The sequence below is a fragment of the Gorilla gorilla genome, chromosome 12 (assembly GCF_029281585.2).
Source record: "Gorilla gorilla gorilla isolate KB3781 chromosome 12, NHGRI_mGorGor1-v2.1_pri, whole genome shotgun sequence".
In the NCBI taxonomy this organism is placed as follows: Eukaryota; Metazoa; Chordata; class Mammalia; order Primates; family Hominidae; genus Gorilla; species Gorilla gorilla.
The window spans coordinates 114,748,071-114,770,749 of NC_073236.2; the positions used below are offsets into that span (position 1 = coordinate 114,748,071).

General features: G+C 51.0%; 2 protein-coding genes across 6 annotated transcripts in view; one reads left to right on the plus strand and one right to left on the minus strand.

Annotated features, from left to right (window-relative positions):
• The first annotated feature begins 322 nt into the window (after positions 1 to 322).
• On the plus strand, positions 323 to 4,189 carry POMC (proopiomelanocortin). Its single transcript, XM_004028936.5, has 2 exons — positions 323 to 463; positions 3,358 to 4,189. Exons 1-2 carry the CDS (start codon positions 332 to 334, stop codon positions 4,027 to 4,029), a joined length of 804 nt encoding a protein of 267 aa, XP_004028985.2. The 5' UTR covers positions 323 to 331; the 3' UTR covers positions 4,030 to 4,189.
• Positions 4,190 to 6,783: 2,594 nt separating this feature from the next.
• The window catches only part of EFR3B (EFR3 homolog B), a 115,392-nt gene continuing 99,496 nt past the window's right edge, over positions 6,784 to 22,679 (minus strand). For 4 of the 5 annotated variants that reach the window (XM_019021314.4, XM_055377562.2, XM_055377564.1 and 1 more), the window contains 6 exons: positions 21,702 to 21,829; positions 20,513 to 20,604; positions 16,158 to 16,206; positions 13,878 to 13,999; positions 12,142 to 12,191; positions 6,784 to 11,674 (listed from right to left, as the gene is read on the minus strand). In XM_019021314.4, the coding sequence (XP_018876859.1) occupies positions 11,569 to 11,674; positions 12,142 to 12,191; positions 13,878 to 13,999; positions 16,158 to 16,206; positions 20,513 to 20,604; positions 21,702 to 21,829 (547 nt within the window). In that variant the 3' untranslated portion in view covers positions 6,784 to 11,568. The remainder of the gene's footprint in view (positions 11,675 to 12,141; positions 12,192 to 13,877; positions 14,000 to 16,157; positions 16,207 to 20,512; positions 20,605 to 21,701; positions 21,830 to 22,679) is intronic. The other variant, XM_004028935.5, reaches the window with a different exon arrangement.

Below are 22,679 nucleotides of genomic sequence, written 5' to 3' on the forward strand. Positions count from 1 at the left end.
CTCTCATGGGAGGGGCTGAACCAAGCAATCCCCAAAATAGCTTCCAGCCTTAACCTTTTTAGGGGTCTCGTTTTAATAGAAGATAACAGGGAAATGGTCACAGTTTACCCAAGTCCATTCCCTCCTCCTTATCACAACTTATACCACCACTGTACTGCACACCTCCTTTCTCAGCATTGCTGCTGTCCTTAAAATGCCTTTAACTCCACAAGAGAGTGTGTTGTTAATGTTGGCTCAAGGTCCTTCCTGGTGAGTGGCCAACATTGTTTTGCTCCTTGCAGGGGTCCCACCAATCTTGTTTGCTTCTGCAGAGCCTCAGCCTGCCTGGAAGATGCCGAGATTGTGCTGCAGCCGCTCGGGGGCCCTGTTGCTGGCCTTGCTGCTTCAGGCCTCCATGGAAGTGCGTGGCTGGTGCCTGGAGAGCAGCCAGTGTCAGGACCTCACCACGGAAAGCAACCTGCTGGTACGTGGGCCATGACTGCCATCTTGGCTTAGACATTAGATGGGACTGGAGCTGGGAAAGCTCAAAAGAAAAGGGTGTGGGGAAAGGGAAATTCATTCCCAGTGATAGGCGTGATTCAACCCAGGGCAGGAGCGAAACTTTGCAGTGAAGTAAGAAATGGGAGAAGAAATGAGGGAAGGAAGCAGCTTCAGGGAGAGGGGTTGAGTCCACAATTTCTGCTTGGTTATCCTTACTTCTTGCCCCATCTTTTATGGAGACCTTGAACCCTTTAAGCTAGAGATGGTGCTATAAGAGCAATAATGGACCCCTCAATCTATTCTGTACTTTAAATCTTTAGCTTCCCAAACTATTCCTTTTTAAGAAGCTCATATCACTTGCCATTTTCATTCCATATTTCTTACCCTTTTATCTACTACCAGTTGCAAAACCAGCCAGGTAGTTCTTCAAATCATCTCTGGAAGAAGGAAAAACCAGGGGCCCTTTTTTTTTTTTCTTTAATTGGTGCCAAATGTCTCATGTTTCTTCTGGAGGACTGGCCTTCTGCTGTGTTCCTCTACAGTCTTTCCAGAGCATGTGAAGGCCCTTTGCATCAGGCAGGAGCTCCCTCCAGGTCACCACAGGGTGTACGTATCTGCCTGTGGGGTGTGTGTGTGTGTGTGTGTGTGTGTGTTGGGGGGCGTAAATGAGTAATGATGCCAAATCCAGAGATTAAAAGGCACACTGAGACCAGGCGAGATGGCTCATGGCTGTAATACCAGCACTTTTAGATGCTAAGGTGGGAGGATTGCTTGAGCCCAGGGATTCAAGATAAGCCTGGGCAACATAGTGAGACCTCCACTTCTACAAAAAATAAAAAAAGTTAGCCAGATGTGGTGGCATGTGCCTGTAGTCCTAGCTACTTGGGAGGTTCACTTGAGGCCAGGAGTTTGACGTCACAGTAAGCTATGATCACACCATTGCACTCCAGTCTGGGTAACAGAATGGGACCTTGTCTCAAAACAAAACAAAACGAAACAAACAAACAAACAAACCCCCATACTGTTAGTGTCAGTGACTGGGGTTTTAATCTTGTTGCCATCACCTGGCAGGTGCTGAGGGTGGAATGTACATAACTACATTCTGTGTATTTTGTCAATGCAGAAGCTGAGTTAAGGTGAAGATAGAATGAGGTCCTCAAAGACACAGACCAGTTTTCATGTGTAATATAAAATAGAAACAAAGAGCCCAGGGGATTCTGTGAGTTCCAGTTTAGAAAGACCCAAGAGTCTCTTGACTTGAGACACCCACAGCACAGCTCACCAGGGAGAGTGCACTGGACACAGTCAGGACCCATGGGTTCTAGACCCAGTTGTGAGCTGTGGGACCTTGACCAGGTCCTATCACCTCTCTGAGTCTTCTGTTTCACTATCTGTCCAGGCGAGGGGAGTGTAAATTAGTTTTCTCCATTGTTAACGTTCCACAGAATTGTAATTCTGAACACCTGGAGTAGGCAATGTCCAGCTCAACAGAGTGGGTAGGATCCTTCTATTTTCTCCTTTGCTATTCCCAAGAAAGAGAGCAGCCAGTGAGCTTTTCATCTTTTTATCACTGAAAACTCAAGGCTGCAGCCTATGCAGCCATTTTCCTAAGCTAATATGTACCACAATAGAGTCCTCTAGGGACAAGGAGCAGAGACACAGGTTCCACAGACGGTGCAATGGAAATAACGCTAGCTTTCCACCCCTCCCTCCAGTCAGAATGAGGTTACAGGGAAATAAGCTTGCCCCAGAGCTCACTCGGGGATCTCTCAGAAATCAGCTCAGAAGTCGTGAAAGAACCAAGGTGCAGTTTTGGAGGCTTAGTGCAGAGATGGAGCTGGGGTAGGGCATAAAGTAGGTTTTCCATCACTGAAGTAAGGTTGAGGCATTATTTTTTATTTTTTGTTTATTTATTTATTTATTTTTTGAGACGGAGTCTCGCTCTATCACCCAGGCTGGAGTGCAGTGGCGCGATCTCCCCTCACTGCAAGCTCCACCTCCCAGGTTCACACAGGTTGAAGCATTATTAAAAATATGTTTAAAAATATGGGCCCTAGTAGCCAGACTTCTATCACCTGGAGAGATTATCCCCCAAATTTCAGCCCCACTCCCCTCCTGGACTCGAATTAAACCATATGTATTTATTCAATATTCTTTTTATTTATTTATTTTTTTGAGACAGAGTCTTGCTCTGTTGCCCTGGCTGGAGTGTGGAGCGCAGTGGTGTGATCTTGGCTCACTGCAACCTCTACCTCCCAGGTTCAAGCGGTTCTCCTGCCTCAGGCTCCAGAGTAGCTGGGATTACAGGCGCCCGCCACCACACCCAGCTTATTTATTTATTTATACTAGAGATGGTATTTCACCATAGTTGGCCAGGCTGGTCTTGAACTCCTGACCTCATGTGATCTGCCTGCCTTGGCCTCCCAAAGTGCTGGGATTATAGGTGTGAGCCACCGTGCCCGGCCCTCAATATTCATTAAGTGCCAACAACTACCACCCGTCTGCCTTTCTTGGAGCCACTCCTTTATGTCAGGCATATAACAGTAAGACTTTGGTCCTGTTCACAAAAGCTAGGGGTGACTAGATGGCTAGACAAACCATGGAATGGGATGGGAAGTGTGTTGCAGTTGCCAGGCAGAAGCATGCAGGGGATGGGACAAAAGAGGTGGTGGCAAGATCTTAGATGCCCACGAGTGCCAAGAAAGCAGGTGGGCAGACCTGCTCTGTAGGGAGGCCTCGACGCTTGACACGCCCGACACTGCCCTGTGTCCTCGGCACGTGGCGAGGGCGGCCAGGGCCTAGGCGCAGTGACGGGCGCGGCAGCCGGGCCGGGGTGCAGGGCACGGGCTGCCCTCATGCCCTCGCGTCTTCCCCCAGGAGTGCATCCGGGCCTGCAAGCCCGACCTCTCGGCCGAGACTCCCATGTTCCCGGGCAATGGCGACGAGCAGCCTCTGACCGAGAACCCCCGGAAGTACGTCATGGGCCACTTCCGCTGGGACCGATTCGGCCGCCGCAACAGCAGCAGCAGCAGCGGCAGCGGCGCAGGGCAGAAGCGCGAGGATGTCTCAGCGGGCGAAGACCGCGGCCCGCTGCCTGAGGGCGGCCCCGAGCCCCGCAGTGATGGTGCCAAGCCGGGCCCGCGCGAGGGCAAGCGCTCCTACTCCATGGAGCACTTCCGCTGGGGCAAGCCGGTGGGCAAGAAGCGGCGCCCGGTGAAGGTGTACCCTAACGGCGCCGAGGACGAGTCGGCCGAGGCCTTCCCCCTGGAGTTCAAGAGGGAGCTGACTGGCCAGCGACCCCGGGAGGGAGATGGCCCCGACGGCCCTGCCGATGACGGCGCCGGGGCCCAGGCCGACCTGGAGCATAGCCTGCTGGTGGCGGCCGAGAAGAAGGACGAGGGCCCCTACAGGATGGAGCACTTCCGCTGGGGCAGCCCGCCCAAGGACAAGCGCTACGGCGGTTTCATGACCTCCGAGAAGAGCCAGACGCCCCTGGTGACGCTGTTCAAAAACGCCATCATCAAGAACGCCTACAAGAAGGGCGAGTGAGGGCACAGAGGGGCCCCGGGGCTACCCTCCCCCAGGAGGTCGACCCCAAAGCCCCTTGCTCTCCCCTGCCCTGCTGCCGCCTCCCAGCCTGGGGGGTCGTGGCAGATAATCAGCCTCTTAAAGCTGCCTGTAGTTAGGAAATAAAACCTTTCAAATTTCACATCCACCTCTGACTTTGAATGTAAACTGTGTGAATAAAGTAAAAATACGTAGCCGTCAAATAACAGCAGCATGGATCGGAGGAGCACAGTGGTTTCCATGCGGTAGGATATTTCACAGGACTTAATGAGCGTGAAAGGAAAATGTGCTTCCTGCCCCCACCCCCAAATGGATCTTCGAGGGATCAGATAGTTTGGGTGAAAGCGCAGGGTGGCTCCAGCACCTCTAGGATGGCCGTATTTTCCACACACTCCACTGAGTGGGAGACTGCTCAGCTAGTACACGTGTAAAGGCAGGATTCCTGCAAGAGTGACCCCGGGCGCTCAGGGGCTCCCCGGCTCCGGTCCACCTCCAAAAGCCAGTTGGACAGGTTGAGGCCTACCCACGCCTGGGTGTGCTCTGGACTGTCAGGTGAGAAGTCTTGGTAATGTCTGCGGGGAACTGCTCGTAGCAATCCATGGGACCTTAGGCAAGTCTCTGAACTTCTCCAAAATTTAGTTCTTTCATCTACCCCTCCCTTCCCAGTATGAGGGTTATTGTGAAGATTAAAGGAGAAAATGGACATAATCTTTTTATCATAGAAGCTAAGTGTGAGAGCTGAGAGTTAGTATCAGTTCCAATTTCACTCCCAGGCTACTCACAGATAAGCTCAGACATACGGTCTCTCTCACACACACACTCGTGGAGACACACATCTGTTTAATACAACATACTCCACGCAGTTGCTTCTTCCAGCCCCTAGGGCTTAAGCCCTGACTGAGGCCCTCTGACCCCTCCTGCTGTGCCCAGGCTCCTCCCTCCCCGCGTGTTTCAGCTCCAGCCCTTCTCCTCATCCTTAGTACTTCCCCCAGGCCTCTCTGATAACAGCTTCCCAACCAACTGGTCTCCTAGTTTCCAGCTGCTCTCCCCAGCCCATCATATACAAATTCTTCATATTAGTTTACACAAAATCTTGCTTTTTCCCACAGTCCCAGGCTCAAGAGTCAAAACAGTGCCCCCACCCCAATTTCTGTCAATTCCAAACTACTAAGCATGGTGGGCAGGGCCCTTATAGACGGGCACTCTCTCCTTACCAAACCCTGCTTCCCAAGTTTCCCCGGATGAAGGCGCTGCCTCACACTCGCTGGTCTCCTCACAGGTCTCGCATCCTCCTATACCCTCTGCCTGGAACCCCCCACCTTCCCCTGCCATTTTGTCATTGTTGTTGTTTTTGAGATGGAATCTCGCTCTGTCACCCAGGCTGGAGTGCAGTGGTGTGATCTCATCTCACTTCAACCTCCGCCTCCTGGGTTCAAGCAATTCTCCTGCCTCAACCTTCCAAATAGCTGGGATTACAAGAGTGCGCCAGCACGCCCGGCTAATTTTTGTATTTTTAGTAGAGACGGGGTTTCACCAAGCTGGCCAGGCTGGTCTTGAACTCCTGACCCCAGGTGATCTGCCCACCTTGGCCTCCCAAAGTGCTGGGATTACAGGTGTGAGCCACCGCCCCCGGCTCCTCTGCCATATTAAATGCAATTGTCTGGCTCAGGCTCATGTCCACCTCTGTGGGGCACCTCTGCCAGGTGCCCTGTTCATTTTCAGTGTTTCTGCCGTCAGCCGCTTCTGCACAGGAGGGCATGCTGTCCAGTTCGGATGGCAAGTTCCTTGCTGCATCCATGCCTTGTCTACTCTCAGGAAAATTCCAACCTCTGCAAGGGCAGAAGCCAGGTGTGTGTTTCTTTTGTATCTCCCCATAGTGCTGTCACAATGCTGGGACCACAGGTTTGCACCTTTACATACATTTACACATTTACAATTCACATCAGACTTACCACATAGAGATGCACACATAGATATCAAATGCATTAGATAGACCAGTGGGCAGTATAGAGTAAAGCCAGCTGGGAAGCCTCTGTGTGTGGCACTGACATATGTACCCCGTGTTATTTTGATGTTCTGGGAGTTGACAATGAAAAAATAATTGGGAATTCTCGCTGTGAAGTTTTGATATGCGGTGAGTCAGAAATCCAGATTCTTTTTTTTTTTTTTTTTTGAGACAGGGTCTCGCTCTGTCACCCAGGCTGCAGTGCACTGGTGCAATCTCGGCTCACTGCAACCTCTGCCTCCTGGGTTCAAGTGATTCCCCCGTCTCAACCTCCCGAGTACCTAGGAGTACAGGCGCCCGCCACCATGCTCAGTTAATTTTTGTATTTTTAGTAGAGATGGGGTTTCACCATGTTGGCCAGGCTGGTCTCGAACTCCTGGCCTCAAGTGATCCACCCACCTTGGCCTCCCAAAGTGCTGGGGTTACAGGCATGAGCCACTGCGCCTGGCCAGAAAGCCAGATTCTTACGACAAGGTGTTCCCCAGTATGGCTTACATGGAATGTGCTAGAATGAATAATGGCCTAGGCCTTCCTGAGGATGCTCCCATGCTGGGCATGCTGGGCCTGAGGTTTCCATCTTGGTAGCCTCCTTTCCCCCACATCTTCTCCCTCTGAGACAGGTAAAGTCATGGTTGGTGGAGGTGGCTAAATGTCAGTGGTATACTGTTGGTATTTTCAGATCCCGTTTGCTTCTCAAAAAAACCATTTACTTTAAAGAAATCAGACAGCCATGTGGTGACAACATTAACATTTATTTGAAAAGGGCATCGTGATGGCTCACTGGGAGATCGCGACTAATAGTCCTAGAGAATGATTTTGCTAAGAATCCTTCTTCCTATACTTCCCCCCACTCCCCCTTTCCCACTTCCCTAAAATAAAACTAACCAATTCAATGGGTTTAAAATACAGAAAACCGCCACGGGCACTAATTCTGCACTCACATATAAATACACCAGCTATTATATACACATATGGTCAACTACAAACTATACTACACACACATGCACACACACAGCCAGGTCGTGAGGCTCTAAGTGGACACAGACACATTACGAGGTATGGGCTACAGCATTTGTGGATTCACAACTCTGCCTCCACGCGCCAGAAATCAACAGTCATGGGGGGAGAGCTTGGAAGGGGAAGGTGACTGGCTTGGGCGGCCCCATGGTCCCCTGAAGTACAGGAGACCTGGCCAGCCAGGCTGGGGCTAAAGGGAGCACAGAAAACTGCCTTTGGCCCCAGCAGGGCCACAAAGCCCTTCCTGCTACCCTCCTGTCCCTGCCATACCCCGTCTTCCAGTTAGCCAGGCTCTAGGATGGGACCATCATGACTATCCTGCAGTCTTCAGACCTAGGCCAGATTTGGGGTAAGGGGCCACTCTAACCAGAAGATTTCTAGGGTTAATGGGATGAAGAGGCAACATGTTGCCCTAAACCTTTCCCCAGGTGTGAGGGAGATGCCTGGTTTCAGCACGACCCGCCTGCCAAGGTCTGGGGGTGGGCCTGGCCTGCCCTGATGATGCCATCTCCCTGTCTACCTTTAAACCTAGTGTCTACCTAACAGCCCAGGTTAGCCCTTTCCCACAGGACCCCAACCGGCCAGCTGCCATTTTCTGGTCATGAAGAGGAATTGGGAAAAATAGACTCACTTCTCCAGGGCACTCTCTGTCACCAGGTCAGGAGGCCTGGGGACAATGGAATGGAAACTGCAAGACATCATGTCCCAGGGCCCCCAGAGGAGCCTAGAGGTCTGGCCTGAGCTGTTCAGAAGAACCCCTGGCTATTCTGATTCTTAGTCCAGCTGAAACGTGTTCTGTGTGATCTAGAACACCCAGGGCAAAGGGCGGCACATCTACGACACTTGTGCTTCTTCAAGTACTTTAGTGGGTCCAGGCCTCCTCTTTTCCTGCTCATCCATTTATATCTGTGTATGGAAAAGGGGGCTGGACAGAGGGGGGTGTCTGAGGACTTTTCTAGTTCTTCTGACCTGCTCAGCCTCCTTCTATAGAGAGGAGGCTGTTTAGGAGTCAAGAAACCGCTGATTTCTACTTTTCAAAGAGAGTGGGAAATGGAAACAGGCACAAGGCGCTGGGGACTCCATGGCAAGGAAAACAGAGGGAGCCTCAGGACCACACTGATGCTTTCTGCCGATCTGCTTCTTATCCATTCACCTGACTCCACCAAATTAACAGTACTTCCAAATCTCAAATACATTCCTGCCTACTCAGTGCTGTCAGCAGAGTCCTGACCAACGCTAGCCCTTCCCCACAGAGCTGGAGTCCTCGGGCTTTGGGAGCAGCCGGTCTCAATGGGCTTACTGACTCCTCTTTGCACAAAATCACATCAGAGAAGGGTGGCAAAAAGGGGCACAATGCAGTGCCACTAGCCTCCAGGGGCTTGGAAGGGCAGGACTCACTGATGCTAGGCCAAGGGCCAGGGTACCTCCCACCCCTCCAGATCCCATCAAACTGCTTTGCCTCTCTCCCAGGGCCTGTGCTGGGGTGAGGAGATTACCTACTATCACACTTACCTTCACCTTTCTGATTCTGGCCTATTTGGCCAGAATCCAGGTTCTACTCCATGTCAGCAGACAACCCAACACTCTACTGAGTGTAAGTTTAAACAAAACTGAGAAGAGGGCACTCAAAAAATGACCAGTTCTTCAAAAGAAGCACATTTTTGCTAAGCGGCAGTGATGGAAAGGAAAAGCTGCCTGGGACAGGTGGAGAGGAAACAGCAGAATCTATGCAGAATGGGCAGCTGCACCTTTTCTGTCTCTCTATTCACAGGATGGGGATGAGGGGCAGAAACACCTGGGGGTCTCAGGTTCTAATGCTGGCTCTGGAAAGATGCTCCAGGGAGGCGACTGCCAAGTCCCAGAACCAGGGCTCACAGGCAGTGCTCAGGATGAAGCTGCCACGGGGAACCCTAATGTCAAGTAGGCACAAGAAACAGTGGGTCTCTCATCCAAGCTGGGTGCAGGATAAAACCTGGGAGGAGCTAGTGAGGAAAGAACGTGTTTGTGGCTCAAGATTTCAATTTTCTTTAAAGTTTCTTTCAGAGGTTAGTTGCTGTCAAGTTTGAGTTAATTTAAACTTGGTTTTTAAATATATAAATACTAAAGAGAAGTCTAAGTTCATGCTTGTAAAATTGGGTTGAGTATAAGCCAGAGGCCATAAAGCACAGCCAAAAAGCCTTGGGGGTGCAGGAGCCTCCATGCCTGGGCCCTGCCCTCACTCAGGCCATTCAGAAGCCGCGTGCCAAGCAGGCGCAGTGGCTCACACCTGTAATCCCAGCACTTTGAGAGGCTGAGGCAGGCGGATTGCTTGAGATCAGGTGTTCCAGACCAGCCTGGCCAACACGGTGAAACCTCATTTCTACTAAAAACACAAAATTCGCCAGGCGTGGTGGTGCACGCCTGTAATCCCAGCTACTCAGGAGGCTGAGGCAGGAGAATCACTTGAACCCAGGAGGCGGAAGTCACAGTGAGTTGAGGTCACACCATTGTACTCCAGCCTGGGCGACAGAGCGAGACTCCGTCTCAAAAAACAACAACAACAACAACAACAACAACAAGAAAAAGAAGCTGTGTGCCCACAGCAGAGATGGTGACCACAAGGAAGAGCTTCATTTGAAGTGCCAAAACTATGGGAATGAGGGTCAAATAGCCCCTTCCCCAAGACATTTATTGCACATATTAATGGGAAATGCTCATGTTCAGTCCCTCCCCGATTCTGGAAAATACATCCACCTAACAATCAGGCTCTCCCTGCACATCCGTGCACACCACGTGTAGGGCTATGAGCTGAGGCCGTCCTGAGAAGCCTGCCCTCCCCTGAGGAGAAACAGCCTGCTTCTGACTCCATGCCACACTGCCTGAAATTGTACCCTAAAAAGGGATTCTCAGCTACTCAGGAGGCTGAGGTGGGAGAATCACTTAAACTCAGGAGTTCGAGGCCAGCCTGGGCAACATAGTGAGACCCCCCATCTCTAGAAAAAAAAAATTAAAAACGGATTCCTTTGGATCAAGAAATCTACTCACCCTACCTCCTTTGGAAAGCAGACTCCAGGGAGAGAACATCTGACACATCTTACTGTAGGTTATGTCGGCTCGGAGGAGTTATGGGAAATGTGACTAATGGAGAAGGAAAGGGCAATTTTGGACCACATTGCACTGCCATGGGAGGAGCCCCAGGTGAGGTTCTGTCAGTGGCACCCCGGGAGACACAAAGGCACCTGGAGGAGGGGCCGGGAAGGGGAATTGGCAAAGAAGGCAACAAACTGCCTCCTGGGTGGCTCTGCCCGGCTCCACGTTAGCTCCTTTCTGCATATCCTCATTACACAGAGACACAGACGGCACACCAGGAAAACAGGAACCCAGAACCCAAAGGGGTCTCCATGGCCCCTCCCAAGCCACAAGCGTTGCCAGGTGGTACCGATGTCCCAGACTTTGTCCAGAGAGTGAAGAAATCATTCCAATATTAGGTGTTAGATCCTTCTTTCTTCAAACGGAACATCCAAAAAGTTGGCTTCTGATATCCTTGAGCCCCAAAACACCACTCATCCCACCCTCCCCACTCTCCTACAACCCAGGTCAGGCTGGGAGCCTTTTCCATAGGAGGTGATGTGGGCAAATCTTGGGGACCCTGCAGTTCCCCTCCAAGATTATCTTGCTCTGCCTTTCCTCAACCCAGAGGCTCCAGGAACACCTTGGGACCCTCAGAAGAAAGACATCAAAGAGAGAGAACCCAACTCTGAAAAACGTCCAGCAGACAGGACTATGGGAGGCCAACACAAGCTCCTTATGAACAAAGGAGGTAAGAAGCTGCTGCAGGGACCACACTTGCCCGCTGGGCCTGCTGATGCCACGGGCCCACCTCCTGCCAGCCCTGCATCCTGCTTCCTGCCTTTTGCTGTCCCCCGACCCCTCGTGATGTCTCCACCCCAGCTCCTGTTATAAGGGCTCAGCATCCATTAATAGTAGAGAGAAACATGAACAGACAACTGGGAGATGAGCAAGAGAGTGAGAGACACAGCAGGGACATGGGCGGGGAGCAGGGGGAGTGCTGGGGAGGAGAGAGCCATCCCCATCTCAGCTTCCTTCCCCAGGGGAGTAGAGTCCTTAGCTTCCTCTCACCAACCAAGTCTCCATCCAGCTCCGTCCTCTGGGGAGGACATGCCCTTCACTCAAAACACCAAGTAGGAGCTTCTCAGCCCCCTCCCCCCGGCTTCTCCTGAGAGACACACCACGATTCTCTGCCCCTGGCTGATACAAGAGAAGACAAAGAGGGCACAGGTGAGATGCTGATTGGTGAGACCTCCCTCAGGGAAGACGAGGAGGAGGTAGGAGGGCCAAGAAGAACCAGAGAGTCTCCACCTTGGCTTAGCCTGGGAGGCGCTGCCATCTAAGGTGATGTTTTCTCAGAGATCCCAGCCAGATCTCCATGTGGTCAGGGTGGGCGTGAGGTGAGCCCCTCCTCAGACCCTATCTCCTTGAGGAGCTCCGGCTCTTGGAATTCAGTATACACACAGATCGGGAAACTTCATTTCGTAGACGGGGATGGAGTGGTTCTGCGGCTGACCGTAGGCTGCAGTGATGGTTCCTGATGGGCTTGGTGGGGGCCTAGGGGGCAGGAACACATGGGGAGAAAGGCATGAAAAGAGAATTTTAGGATCCCACCCTTGTGCAACCAAACAGAGTAGGTGACTTGGGTTTCTTTTTGCACAGGCACCAGAGACCCCTTCATTCCACAGGTTCCCAGGATTCCACGTTCTACTAGAATCTACAGCTTGGAGTCAAGCTTCCCTGCAGGCTCCGCAGTGACACTGCTGCTTTAGAAAGTGCCAGCCTGGAACACTAGGACTCTTGCGTCTTTCCAGGTTTCATTGAGGCAGGCTCTTTCCCTCTCTGGTCTCTATTTCCTTGTCTAGGGAGGGTTAGAGTTGGTGGCTGACTCCAGCCCAGGGGATAGAGATTGCGGTGGCAGGAGGTGGGGAGGAGAGAAAAGACAGGGGTGAGAGGACTCAGGATGAGGAACCCCAATACTGGGCCACAGAGGTCAGGGTCCCCTGCCCAGGGTTGTCACTTACCGGATGGTGATTTCAAAGATCTGATTGAGTTTGCTCTGGAGCAGCGATGCCTAGACACAAACACACAAAAGTGAGCTGGCAGGGGTGGGGGGTCCAGAACCTCTGCCAGCTGGCTCAGGGTGTCCAGAGTATACGCTGGAGGTACAGGGCAGCCACAGCCTTAGGAAGGCAGGCAGAGGTGAACACGCTCCAGCACTCATCCACTGGACCCTGACTGCAGATTCGGATCAGGGAAAGCCACCTACTGAAGGCTGGCTGGGGACAGGACAGAGGCTCAGAATCACCAGGGAGGACGTCAGCAGGCAGTTCTGGAAGGTCCTTTTCCTTAAGATGGGGCAGTAGGGGCTGCTGGGCATGGAGTCGGGAGACTGCACTAGTGCTGGCTCTTTTCTTTTCTTTTTTTTTAATTGAGAAGGAGTCTTGCTCTGTTACCCAGGCTGGAGTGCGGTGGCATGACCTCAGCTCACTACAACCTCTACCTCCTGGGTTCAAGCAAGTCTCCCAACTCAGCCTCCTGAGTAGCTGGGATTACAGGTGCCTGCCACCATGCCCGGCTAATTTTTGTATTTTTAGTAGAGATGGAATTTTGCTATGTTGGCCAGGCTGGTCTCGAACTCCTGACCTCAGGTGATCTGCCTGCCTCAGCCTCCCAAAGTGCTGGGAGTACAGGCATGAGCCACTGTGCCCAGCCTGTGCCAGCTCTTTTCTAACTTGCAAGGAGCAGCTCTGCAAAACTGGTGGCTTAGAGATGATCTCTGATTACTTCTGGCTCTAATGAGGTTAATGAATGCAGAGAGTGGGACTGCACGTGTTCCGTGACTGGGCCCTGATTCCTAGCTCATGACATGGGCATCCCTCTCAAAGTGGGATGAGAGGTTAGAACAACACAGGCCCAGGAAAATCTATATGTGTTTTATATACACACACACACACACACACACACTTCTGTATGAATATTATATATAAAATATTTATACATATTATATTTTGTTGGGAGAAGAGGTTATTTGTAGATTTCGAATGTTTACAGTTATGTTTCATTGTTACTAAGCTTGACATTCGGGGCTAATAAATCCCGGCATAGAATCAATTTCAAGATTGTCTGAGCTCCTCCCTCCAGTCTAGACATGGCTCCTCATTTCTACATGTCCAGCTGCCTCTCTCTCTGATCTCTTTGCCAACGCCTGGCTGTTCCATCCCCCTGCCAAGGTACCCTGGCTGGAAGAGGGTCCTGCTGCCAATGTTGACCATCTTCCTTTGCCACACACCCCTCCCCCATCACTCTGTAACGTGGGGATCATAATGGCACCAACTTCGTGGAGTTATCCTGAGAATGAAAGCGGCTCATCAATAGAAGAAGCTGTCATCCGCAGTGAGTGCTGTTCACGTGCCTGCTGTCAGGACCACAGTGAGCATGATCTGACTGCCAGACAGGTGCCTCAGCTCAGGACTTCTTCCTTATGTGAAAAGTGTGAGGTCTGAGAGAGACCCAAGACAAACACCCAAGTCTTTTGGTTCATGGGGGAGCAGTGCAGCACCAGGGTGTTGGGGAAAGCCTGGCAGGGCAACAGCAGAGCTCCCTGCATTGGAATACAAGCCCTGATGTCTGGCGGGGTGGGGGCGGGGGAGGTTGGTGGTCAAAGAGACAAGATCTCCTAGGAACTTAATCCTGTCCTGGACCCAAATTCAGTCTTGACTTGGCTCCCAGGGACTCGCCCATGTCATGCTTCACTTACTCGGGCCCCGCAGTGTGCAGCAATCTCCTCGAAGGGTGCCTTCTGGAACTTCTCCACCACCTGCCGCCGCCGCTCACGCTCCTGCTCCTCCACTGCTACGCTGTCCACTTCGACACAGAGAGCTGGGTTAGTGACAGGCCCTGCTCACTGAGGTGAAGGGGAGGGACTCCTCCAGGGAGCACTGTCCATGAGCATTGCTTGGGCTCTCCCCTCTTCTGAAGAGTAGGGGACAGTGGCGTGGAGGTGCGGTGCCCTCACTTGGCCCTGGAAGGTGGGACCTCTTCGTGATTCTGCCTGAGGGCTCAGCCTTCTTCCTCATGTAGGAATTTGAGAACTATGTGGGAGGCCCTTTCAGCGGGGCTCTTACAGCCCCAAGTAGCTGCTCTCCCACCAGGACTCTTAAATTGAAGGTCCTGAACAGTTGGTCTTTTGAGTACTCTGTGGGTATTTTGAAAAGGGACATTGAGGCTGGGCACGGTGGCTCACACTTGTAATCCCAGCATTTTGGGAGGCCGAGGCAGGAGGACACCTTGAGGTCAGGAGTTTGAGACCAGCCTGGCCATCATGGTGAAACCCCCTCTCTACTAAAAATACAAAAATTAGCCAGGTGTGGTGGCATATGCCTGTAGTCTCAGTTACTTGGGAGGCTGAGGCAGGAGGATTGCTTGAACCAGGGAGGTGGAGGTTGCAGTGAGCCAAGATCACGCCATTGCACTCTAGCCTGGGTGACAGAGCGAGACTCCATCTCAAAAATAAATAAACAAAAAAAGAAAAGGGACATTGACAATGGTAAAGCCACACAGACCACGAAAGCCAACATGAAACACGTGTGGCAGGGCAGCCCGAGGCCATTTAGTTTAAGGCTTCTACACATGCTGCTTGGTATCCAAGATGAGTTAGCATCAAGAAGAAAAAGGGGTGTGTGTCGCACATGTCCATAATACTGTTGAGTTTTTTTTTTTTAATAGAGATGAGGTCTCACTATGTTGCCCAGGCTGGTCTCAAACGTCTGGGCTCAAGGGATCCTCCCACCTTGGCCTCCCAAAGTGCTGGGATTACAGGTGTGAGCCACCATGCCTGGCCCATACTCAGTTTAAGAAGGCAAGAAATAGCCAGGTGCAGTGGGTTATACCTGTAAGCCCAGCACTTTGGGAGGCTGAGGAGGGCTGACTGTCTAAGGTCAGGAGTTCGAGACCAGCCTGGCCAACATGGTGATACCCTGTCTCTACTAAAAATACAAAAATTAGCCAGGTGTGGTGGCGGGCGCCTGTAATCCCAGTCACGCGGGAGGCAGAGGCAGGAGAATTGCTTGAACCTGGGAGGCAGAGGTTGTAGTGAGCCAAGATAGTGCCACTGCACTCTAGCCTGGGTGACAGGGCAAGACTCTGTCTCAGAAAAAAAAAAAAAAAAAGGCAAGAAGTGTGTACATTCAGAGAGACTATCATTAATGATGACAAAAATTTAAAAGTTTGGCATTTACAGGCATAATTTGTCAACAGTTAGAAAAATCTGTTGTTGTCCAATGATCCAGATAGAGAGGTAACATGAATTTTAAAATCATCTGCCCTTATTAAATAGACATTCATATGATTCGTTATTAATATCTTCCATCGGCCAGCTTGTTCTTTTGTATCACACTTCACCAAAAAAACAAAAAATTTATCCCGAATTGCTTTCTACCTATAGCCATCAACTGATTACTTTTTTTTTTTTTTTTTTTTTGAGATGGGAGTCTTGCTCTGTCACCCAGGCTGGAGTGCAGTGGTGCAATCTCAGCTCACTGCAACCTCCGCCTCCTAGGTTCAAGCAATTCTCCTGCCTCAGCCTCCCAAGTAGCTGTGATTACAGGCATGCCACCATGCCTGGCTAATTTTTGTATTTTTTCAGTAGAGACAGGGTTTCACCACATTGGTCAGGCTGGTCTCCAACTCCTGACCTTGAGATCCGCCCACCTCAGCCTCCCAAAGTGCTGGGATTACAGGCGTGAGCCACCATGCCTGGCCAACTGATTACTTTTAAAGGCAGCTGTCTTTAGTGGCAAAAGCGTTGCCCACTGTGGGCCACACAGGGCCTCACTACTGACCCCCATCAGGAGAGCAGGGATATTCAATGGCAGCTTTGGTGGCTGTGATGAGTTTGTCAAAAGACACCAGCCTCTCCCTTCACGCAGGTGCTGGATCCCACTGCGGAGGGTGGTGTGTCCTGCTGCATCTGCAGGAACAGGCCCAAGGACCCTACCCCATTTTGCCCTCTAACCAGAGTCCCTTTGCCCTGACTTACCAATGGCTTTCTTCAGTGTCTCATAGGTGATCTCCTCGGCAGGCACTCGCTGAAGGAGAAGGGACAGAGATGCTCAGAAAGGCAGGGGGCAGAGAAAGGAGGCAGCCCTGGCACCCCCAGCTCTCTGGCAGCCCCTTGCTTGTTGGAAGAAAGTCCCAGTGGGCAGGAAGTCCCTCAGGACACCCCCACCCCCCTCAGGGTCTCAGAAGCTCCCTGAGCAGGCACAGAGGACAGCGAGATGCAGCGGGGAAGCTCATTCCTCATCAGATTCAGACTCAGACAGAGTCCTGAGTCTCACATAAAAGAACACACTGTCCCCTGCTCCCTCCCCAAGCCTGTCCATCAAGCACCATGGGAGGAAAACACTGCAATTTTATTTCATTTTATTTTATTTTGAGACAGAGTCTTACTCTGTCGCCCAGGCTGGAGTGTAGTGGCATGATCTTGGCTCACTGCAACCTCTGCCTCCTGGGTTCAAGTGATTCTTCTGCCTCAGCCTCCCAAGTAGCTGGGATTATAGGCGTGCACCACCATGCCTGGCTAATTTTTATATTTTTAGTAGAGACAGGTTTCACCATGTTGGTCAGGCTGGTCCCGAACTCCTGAACTCATGATCTGCCCGCCTCGGCCTCCCAAAGTGCTGGGATTATAGGTGTGAGCCACCGTGCCCAGCCAATATTGCAATTTTAAAACATCTTCAGAGAACACAACAGAAAACATTGGAAGCAAGGGAAGAGAGGTGGTGAATAGAATCTCAGATGTAAATTTCAGGAACTGAATATCAGTTCTGAAGTCTTAAAGTATTAAATTACCCACCAATGCGACTTGATCATTTAATAAAGATAAGAAATGGAAGGTTAGAAGTGACAGGCCAGATGCGGTGGCTCATGCTTGGAATCACAGCACTTTGGGAGGCTGAGGCGGGCGGATCACTTGAGGTCAGGAGTTCGAGACCAGCCTGGTCAACATGGTGAAACCCCATCTCTACTAAAAATGCAAAAACTAGCCAGGCATGGTGGCGCGTACCTATAATCCCAGCTACTTGGGGAGTCTGAGGCAAGAGAATTGCTTGAAACCAGGAGGTGGAGATTGCAGTGAGCCAAGATCACACCACTGCACTCCAGCCTGGGCGACAGAGGGAGACTCTGTTTTTTTTTTTTTTTTTTAAAAAAGAAGTGACCGGCCCTCCCTGGCTGCCGAGGTTCCAAGGAGTTACCCCACTCAGTCCTCTGCAGAGCCTATAAAAGGAAGTAGAAAATAATAAAACTTAAAGACGGGAGATCCATAGATGCTGAAAATAATGACGGAATTTGGACTAAATTCCAGAACTTACTCACTAGACAAAGAGCTATTAGACCTACGATTTACTCATGCTCTCTTTTTTTTTTTTTTTTGAGATGGAGTTTCGCTCTCATCACCCAGGCTGGAGTACTATGGTATGATCTCAGCTCACTACAACCTCCACCTCCTGGTTGGTTTCCAGTGATTCTCCTGCCTCAGCCTCCCCAGTAGCTGAGTTACAGGTGGCTGCCACCATGCCCGGCTAATTTTTTGTAGTTTTAGTAAAGACGGGGTTTCACCATGTTGATCAGGCTGGTCTTGAACTACTAACCTCAGGTGATCCACCTGCCTTGGCCTCCCAAAGTGCTGAGATTACAGGCGTGAGCCACCACACCCAGCCTCATGCTCTATCATTTAAACATAATCTTAAGCAAAAGCAGCAGACACAGAACAGAATGATTTCATTGATATAAAGTTCCAGAAGTAACGCAACTCAGGCTAGGAGCTCCCTTAGGGGAGGGGGCACAGAGGCAGGGCCCCTGGATGATGACAATGTTCCACTCTCTCATCCAGGCGTGGTTGCGTGGGCATACACACTTTATGACAATTCACTGAGTCGTGCATTTTTTTATTTGTTTGGCATTTTTGTTTGAGTAGGAGAGGACAGAAGTATACATATGAGATAAAGTCATTTAACAAACGTTAAGTGAGCACCAACTACATGCGGGACTGTAGGTGAGTCTATAGAAACTGCACAACTTGTTAGCATAGGAATTACATGCAAGAGAGAACTATGCTCGGCTTTAACTCGCTCTGAGGACTTATCCTCTGTACGTCCATCCATTCATCCACTGTCAGCACCGAGCAACATTGGATATTCACCTGCAGGGTGCTAGGGAACTGTGTGGTGGCAACAGTCAAAGAAAAGGCCGCTCTCTGGGCAAGAGAGAAGGGATGCTCCCTGGGCAAGAGCAGGGAGAGAGAAGTTTATGAGGAAACCGAACAGGGGCCGGGTGCTGGAGAACAGACAGTTCACAGGTGCTCAGCTGCACCAGTGTGGAGGGAAGGGTGGTTCAGATGTGGCATTCTGCACTAGCAAAGGCCTGGAGATGGCGGAGCGCAGCGTGGGAGAGATAGAGAGCAGCCCCACCAGAGTGGGACAGTGGATATGGGCCAGAGCAGGTGGGGGAAAATGAAATGGCAGAGCCCAGACTATGCATGGCTGGGAATGCCAGGCACCAGGATTCAGATTTGACCAAACCAGCATTTATTCACCCCTGCGGCAAGCCTGGGCAGTACGGCCCTAGGAACCACCGTGGGACTCTGGACTGGCACTGATGGCTGAGAGTGGAGAGAGTTGTGGCATGGCAGAAGGGCACAGGATGAAGGCCCCTGCACCCCTGCTTTGCCACCAAGCTACCTCTGGGCTAAGCTGACTCTTGAAGGGAGGAAGGAACTGATACTGGTGGCCCAGGAGGCCACTAGTGAGGAGGTGGCTCTGTAGCTGTGTAAGCATTTTGCCTTGCGCTTCTGAGTCACTTCACTCCTCAATTCCCGAGGGTCTCTTACCTCTTGGGAAGGGAGAATCGTCACTATGGGGAGAGAGCAGCCAACTCACCCTGATGCCTAATGCATTGGAGGTTCCCAGTCCTTGGAGCTGGAAGGGCCATGGAGGACGCCTCGTTCAACCTCATTTTACTTGTCCAATTAGCCCAAGTCAGAGCTTCCTTCCATGGGACTGGATAAGCTTTGAGGGCCCTGGGGTAGAGATCTGCCCCAATAAATGAAGTGGTCGAGGGCACAGTTAGGGGGAGGCTTGATCCTGACCCCTAGAGACTTCTCCTACCTCTGATTGCATCTGGGGAAAGGCTTGATGTCAAAGCTGTCCTCCATGTCTATATCAGCCCTAATGGGCAGAGAGGCTGGGGAATGCCAGCCTGTCCATGCCTGAGGACCATGTAAGTCTTTCTGTCCTGGTCCCACCCAGATGTGTGTCCTCCGTACTTCTTGTGAACTGTAACAGTCAGCATTAAAAAAAAAAAAAAAATCTTGGCTGTCAGTGGTTAGGGGAGAGATGAAGAGGTGGAGCACAGGGGGTTTTAGGGCAGGAAATGACTCTGTATGGTACTCTGGTGGGGGATGCATGTCATTACGCATTTGTCCAAACCCACAGAATGTACAACGCTGAGGGCAAACCCCAGTGTAAACGAGACTTCAGATGATACTGCTGTGTTAAGGTAGGTTAAACTGTAAGAAATGCACCACTCTGCTGGGGGATATGGATAGGTGGGGAGGCTGTGCACGTGTCGGGGGAGGGGAGGGGGCAAAGGGCGATCTCTGTACCTTCCTCTCAATTTTGCTGTAACTAAAATTGCTTTAAAAATAATGTAAATTTAAAAAAAGATTCTTTATTGGTACATACGGAAGCAACACTATGAAAGCTGTTCTCACCCTTATCTCTCCAGTTAAGTCTTCTAGTTTCCAACCCAGAGCATATCGGTCCCCCTGTGAGTGGGGAATGATGACCAGCATGCCTTTCTTTTTAATTTTTTGAGACGAGGTCTCATTCTGTCACCTAGGCTGAAGTGCCGTGCTGCCATCATGGCTTACAGCAGCCTTGACCTCCCAGGCTCAGGTGATTCTCCCACCTCAGCATCCTGAGTACCTGGGACCACAGGTGCACGTCACCATGCCTGGCTGATTTTTCAATTATTTTTTGTAGAGATGGGGTCTCCTTATATTGCCCCAGATCATCTCAAACTCCTGGGCTCAAGCAATCCTCCTGCCTCAGCCTCCAAAATGTTGGGATCACAGGTGTGAGCCACCATCCCCAGCCAGGCCTTTCAAGAGTGAGTTTTATGATATCCTCATGGGAGCAGGGAGGACCCTAACAATTTTTCCGAAGGGAAGTATCTATGACGCATACGTGGGGAGAGTCAGTACAAGTGTGGAATTACTCGAGAAACTTGCTTTCCATGCAGCCTTAAGCTCACTGTGCAGGCAGGGGAGCCTGGAGTCCAGCGTCCAATCTACAGGAGGTGGGGCTGCCCCAGGACGGTGGGACGGACACTCACCTCCTCCTTCTCCGGACTGTTCCTCGATTCTACCTCCACCTGCAGGGAGATGGTCTCTCCAATGCTCCTCCTCTTGGATAAACGATCCTCATCTGGGGAAGAAGCAGCCCAAAGGCTTTAGTTCCCAGCCCTCGGAGATCCAGGACTGAGCTGCTAGTCCCACCTCCCAACCCCTCTGCCTCTGCTTGGTCCACAGTCCTCTAAGGCTCAGTGCACACTCAGGCTACACGTGGAGTTTATAGAAGCTTCCGATTGCTGTGGGCCTTCTCTGTCCATCTTAGGGTGGTCAGTTTTGTTCTTTGGGGCTAAAATTTTGAAATCGTCAATGAGAACACAAAGAAGGTGCTTATGACCAGAATACATATCTCACCTTATGTGTAAGCATGATCTGCTAAGAGCACCAGTAGCTCTTCATGAAGCATTTACTAAGCGCATTTGCATTAATACAGGTACCTTATCATGCCAGCCCTCTAAGGCAGCTATTGTTTTTGTTTTTTTGTTTTTTTTTAGACGGAGTCTTGCTCTGTCGCCCAGGCTGGAGTGCAATGGCGCGATCTTGGCTCACTGCAATCTTCGCCTCCCGGGTTCAAGCAGTTCTCCTGTTTCAGCCTCCAGAGTAGCTGGGACTACAGGCACCCGCCACCATATGCAGCTAATTTTTTGTATTTTTAGTAGAGACGGGGTTTCACCGTGTTGCCTAGGCTGGTCTTGAACCCTTGAGCTTAGGCAATCCATCCGCCTCAGCCTCCCAAAGTGCTGGGATTACAGGTGTGAACCTCTGCACCCAGCAGGGAGCTATTGTTAACATTCCTGTTTTACAGTCAAGGAAACTGAACTTCAGGGATGCAAAGGACTTGTCTAAGATCTTTCAGGCAGTAAGTTGCACAGGGATCTCAAACTGGGTCTCTGGTTCCATAGCCATATATGCTCTTTCCAGCACAATGGAACCTCTCCCATCCTCAGGCCAGGCCATCTCATGGGCCAGGTACTTCCAAGGACCCTGTCCTGAGGAGGAGAGGTGGGGCAATCAAGAGGACCTCACCATAAATTTCCACTGTGTCTTTCAGCTCTCACGACATCCAAGGTGCCTCACAGGCAATCAAAGGGCCATAAGTCCCTTATGCTCAGGCCCTTACCTGGCCAAGCAAAGACAGAGGCAGGCCCGGGCATCCCTGCACAGAACTCATACCTGTCAGCTGAGGAATGTAGGGCAGGCAGAGCCGGTCCAAATTGTAGCCACTGCCTCCCAGGACTTCACTGATCTTGCTCTGGCGGAAGAGGAGCTCAATGACCACCCCATCAAGATTCTGAGACAGCCTGGAAGATGAAGGAGGGAGAAAGTTCGTTAGAACTGCGGTATCTAGAATGACTTCTGAACAATTTTTTTTTTTTTAAGACAGGGTTTCGCTCTTGTCGCCCAGGCTGGAGTGTGGTGGTGCGATCTCGACTCATTGCAACCTCCGCCTTCCAGGTTCAAGCGATTCTCCTGCCTCAGCCTCCCGAGTAGCTGGGATTAAAGGCACCTGCCACCACGCCAGGCTAATTTTTTGTATTTTTAGTAGAGACGGAGTTTCATCATGTTGGCCAGGCTGGTCTTGAACTCCTGACCTTGGGTGATCCACCCGCCTCAGCCTCCCAAAATGCTGGGATTACAGGCGTGAGCCACCATGCCTGGCCAACTTTTCTTATTAAAAAAGTAACATCTTCACTATGCAAGATGACAGAGAAGCAAAAGGAACAGTCACCCCCAGTCCCATTTGCAGAGATAACCACTATTCACATGTTATAATATATTCTTATGTACAACAATCACATTCTTCAGTCACTTTTTTATTTTTCTTTGAGACGGAGTCTCGCTCTGTCACCCAGACTGGAGTGCAGTGGCACCATCTCTGCTCACCGCAAGCTCCACCTCCCGGGTTCACACCATTCTCCTACCTCAGCCTCCACGCCCGGCTAATTTTTTGTATTTTTAGTAGAGACGGGGTTTCACCATGTTAGCCAGGATGGTCTCGATCTTCTGACCTCGTGATCCGCCCGCGTCGGCCTCCCAAAGTGCTGGGATTACAGGCATGAGCTGCCGTGCCCAACCCTTTTTTTTTTTTTTTTTTTTTTTAAAGACAGGGTCCTCACTGTGTTTCCCAGGCTGGAGTGCAGTGGCTATTCA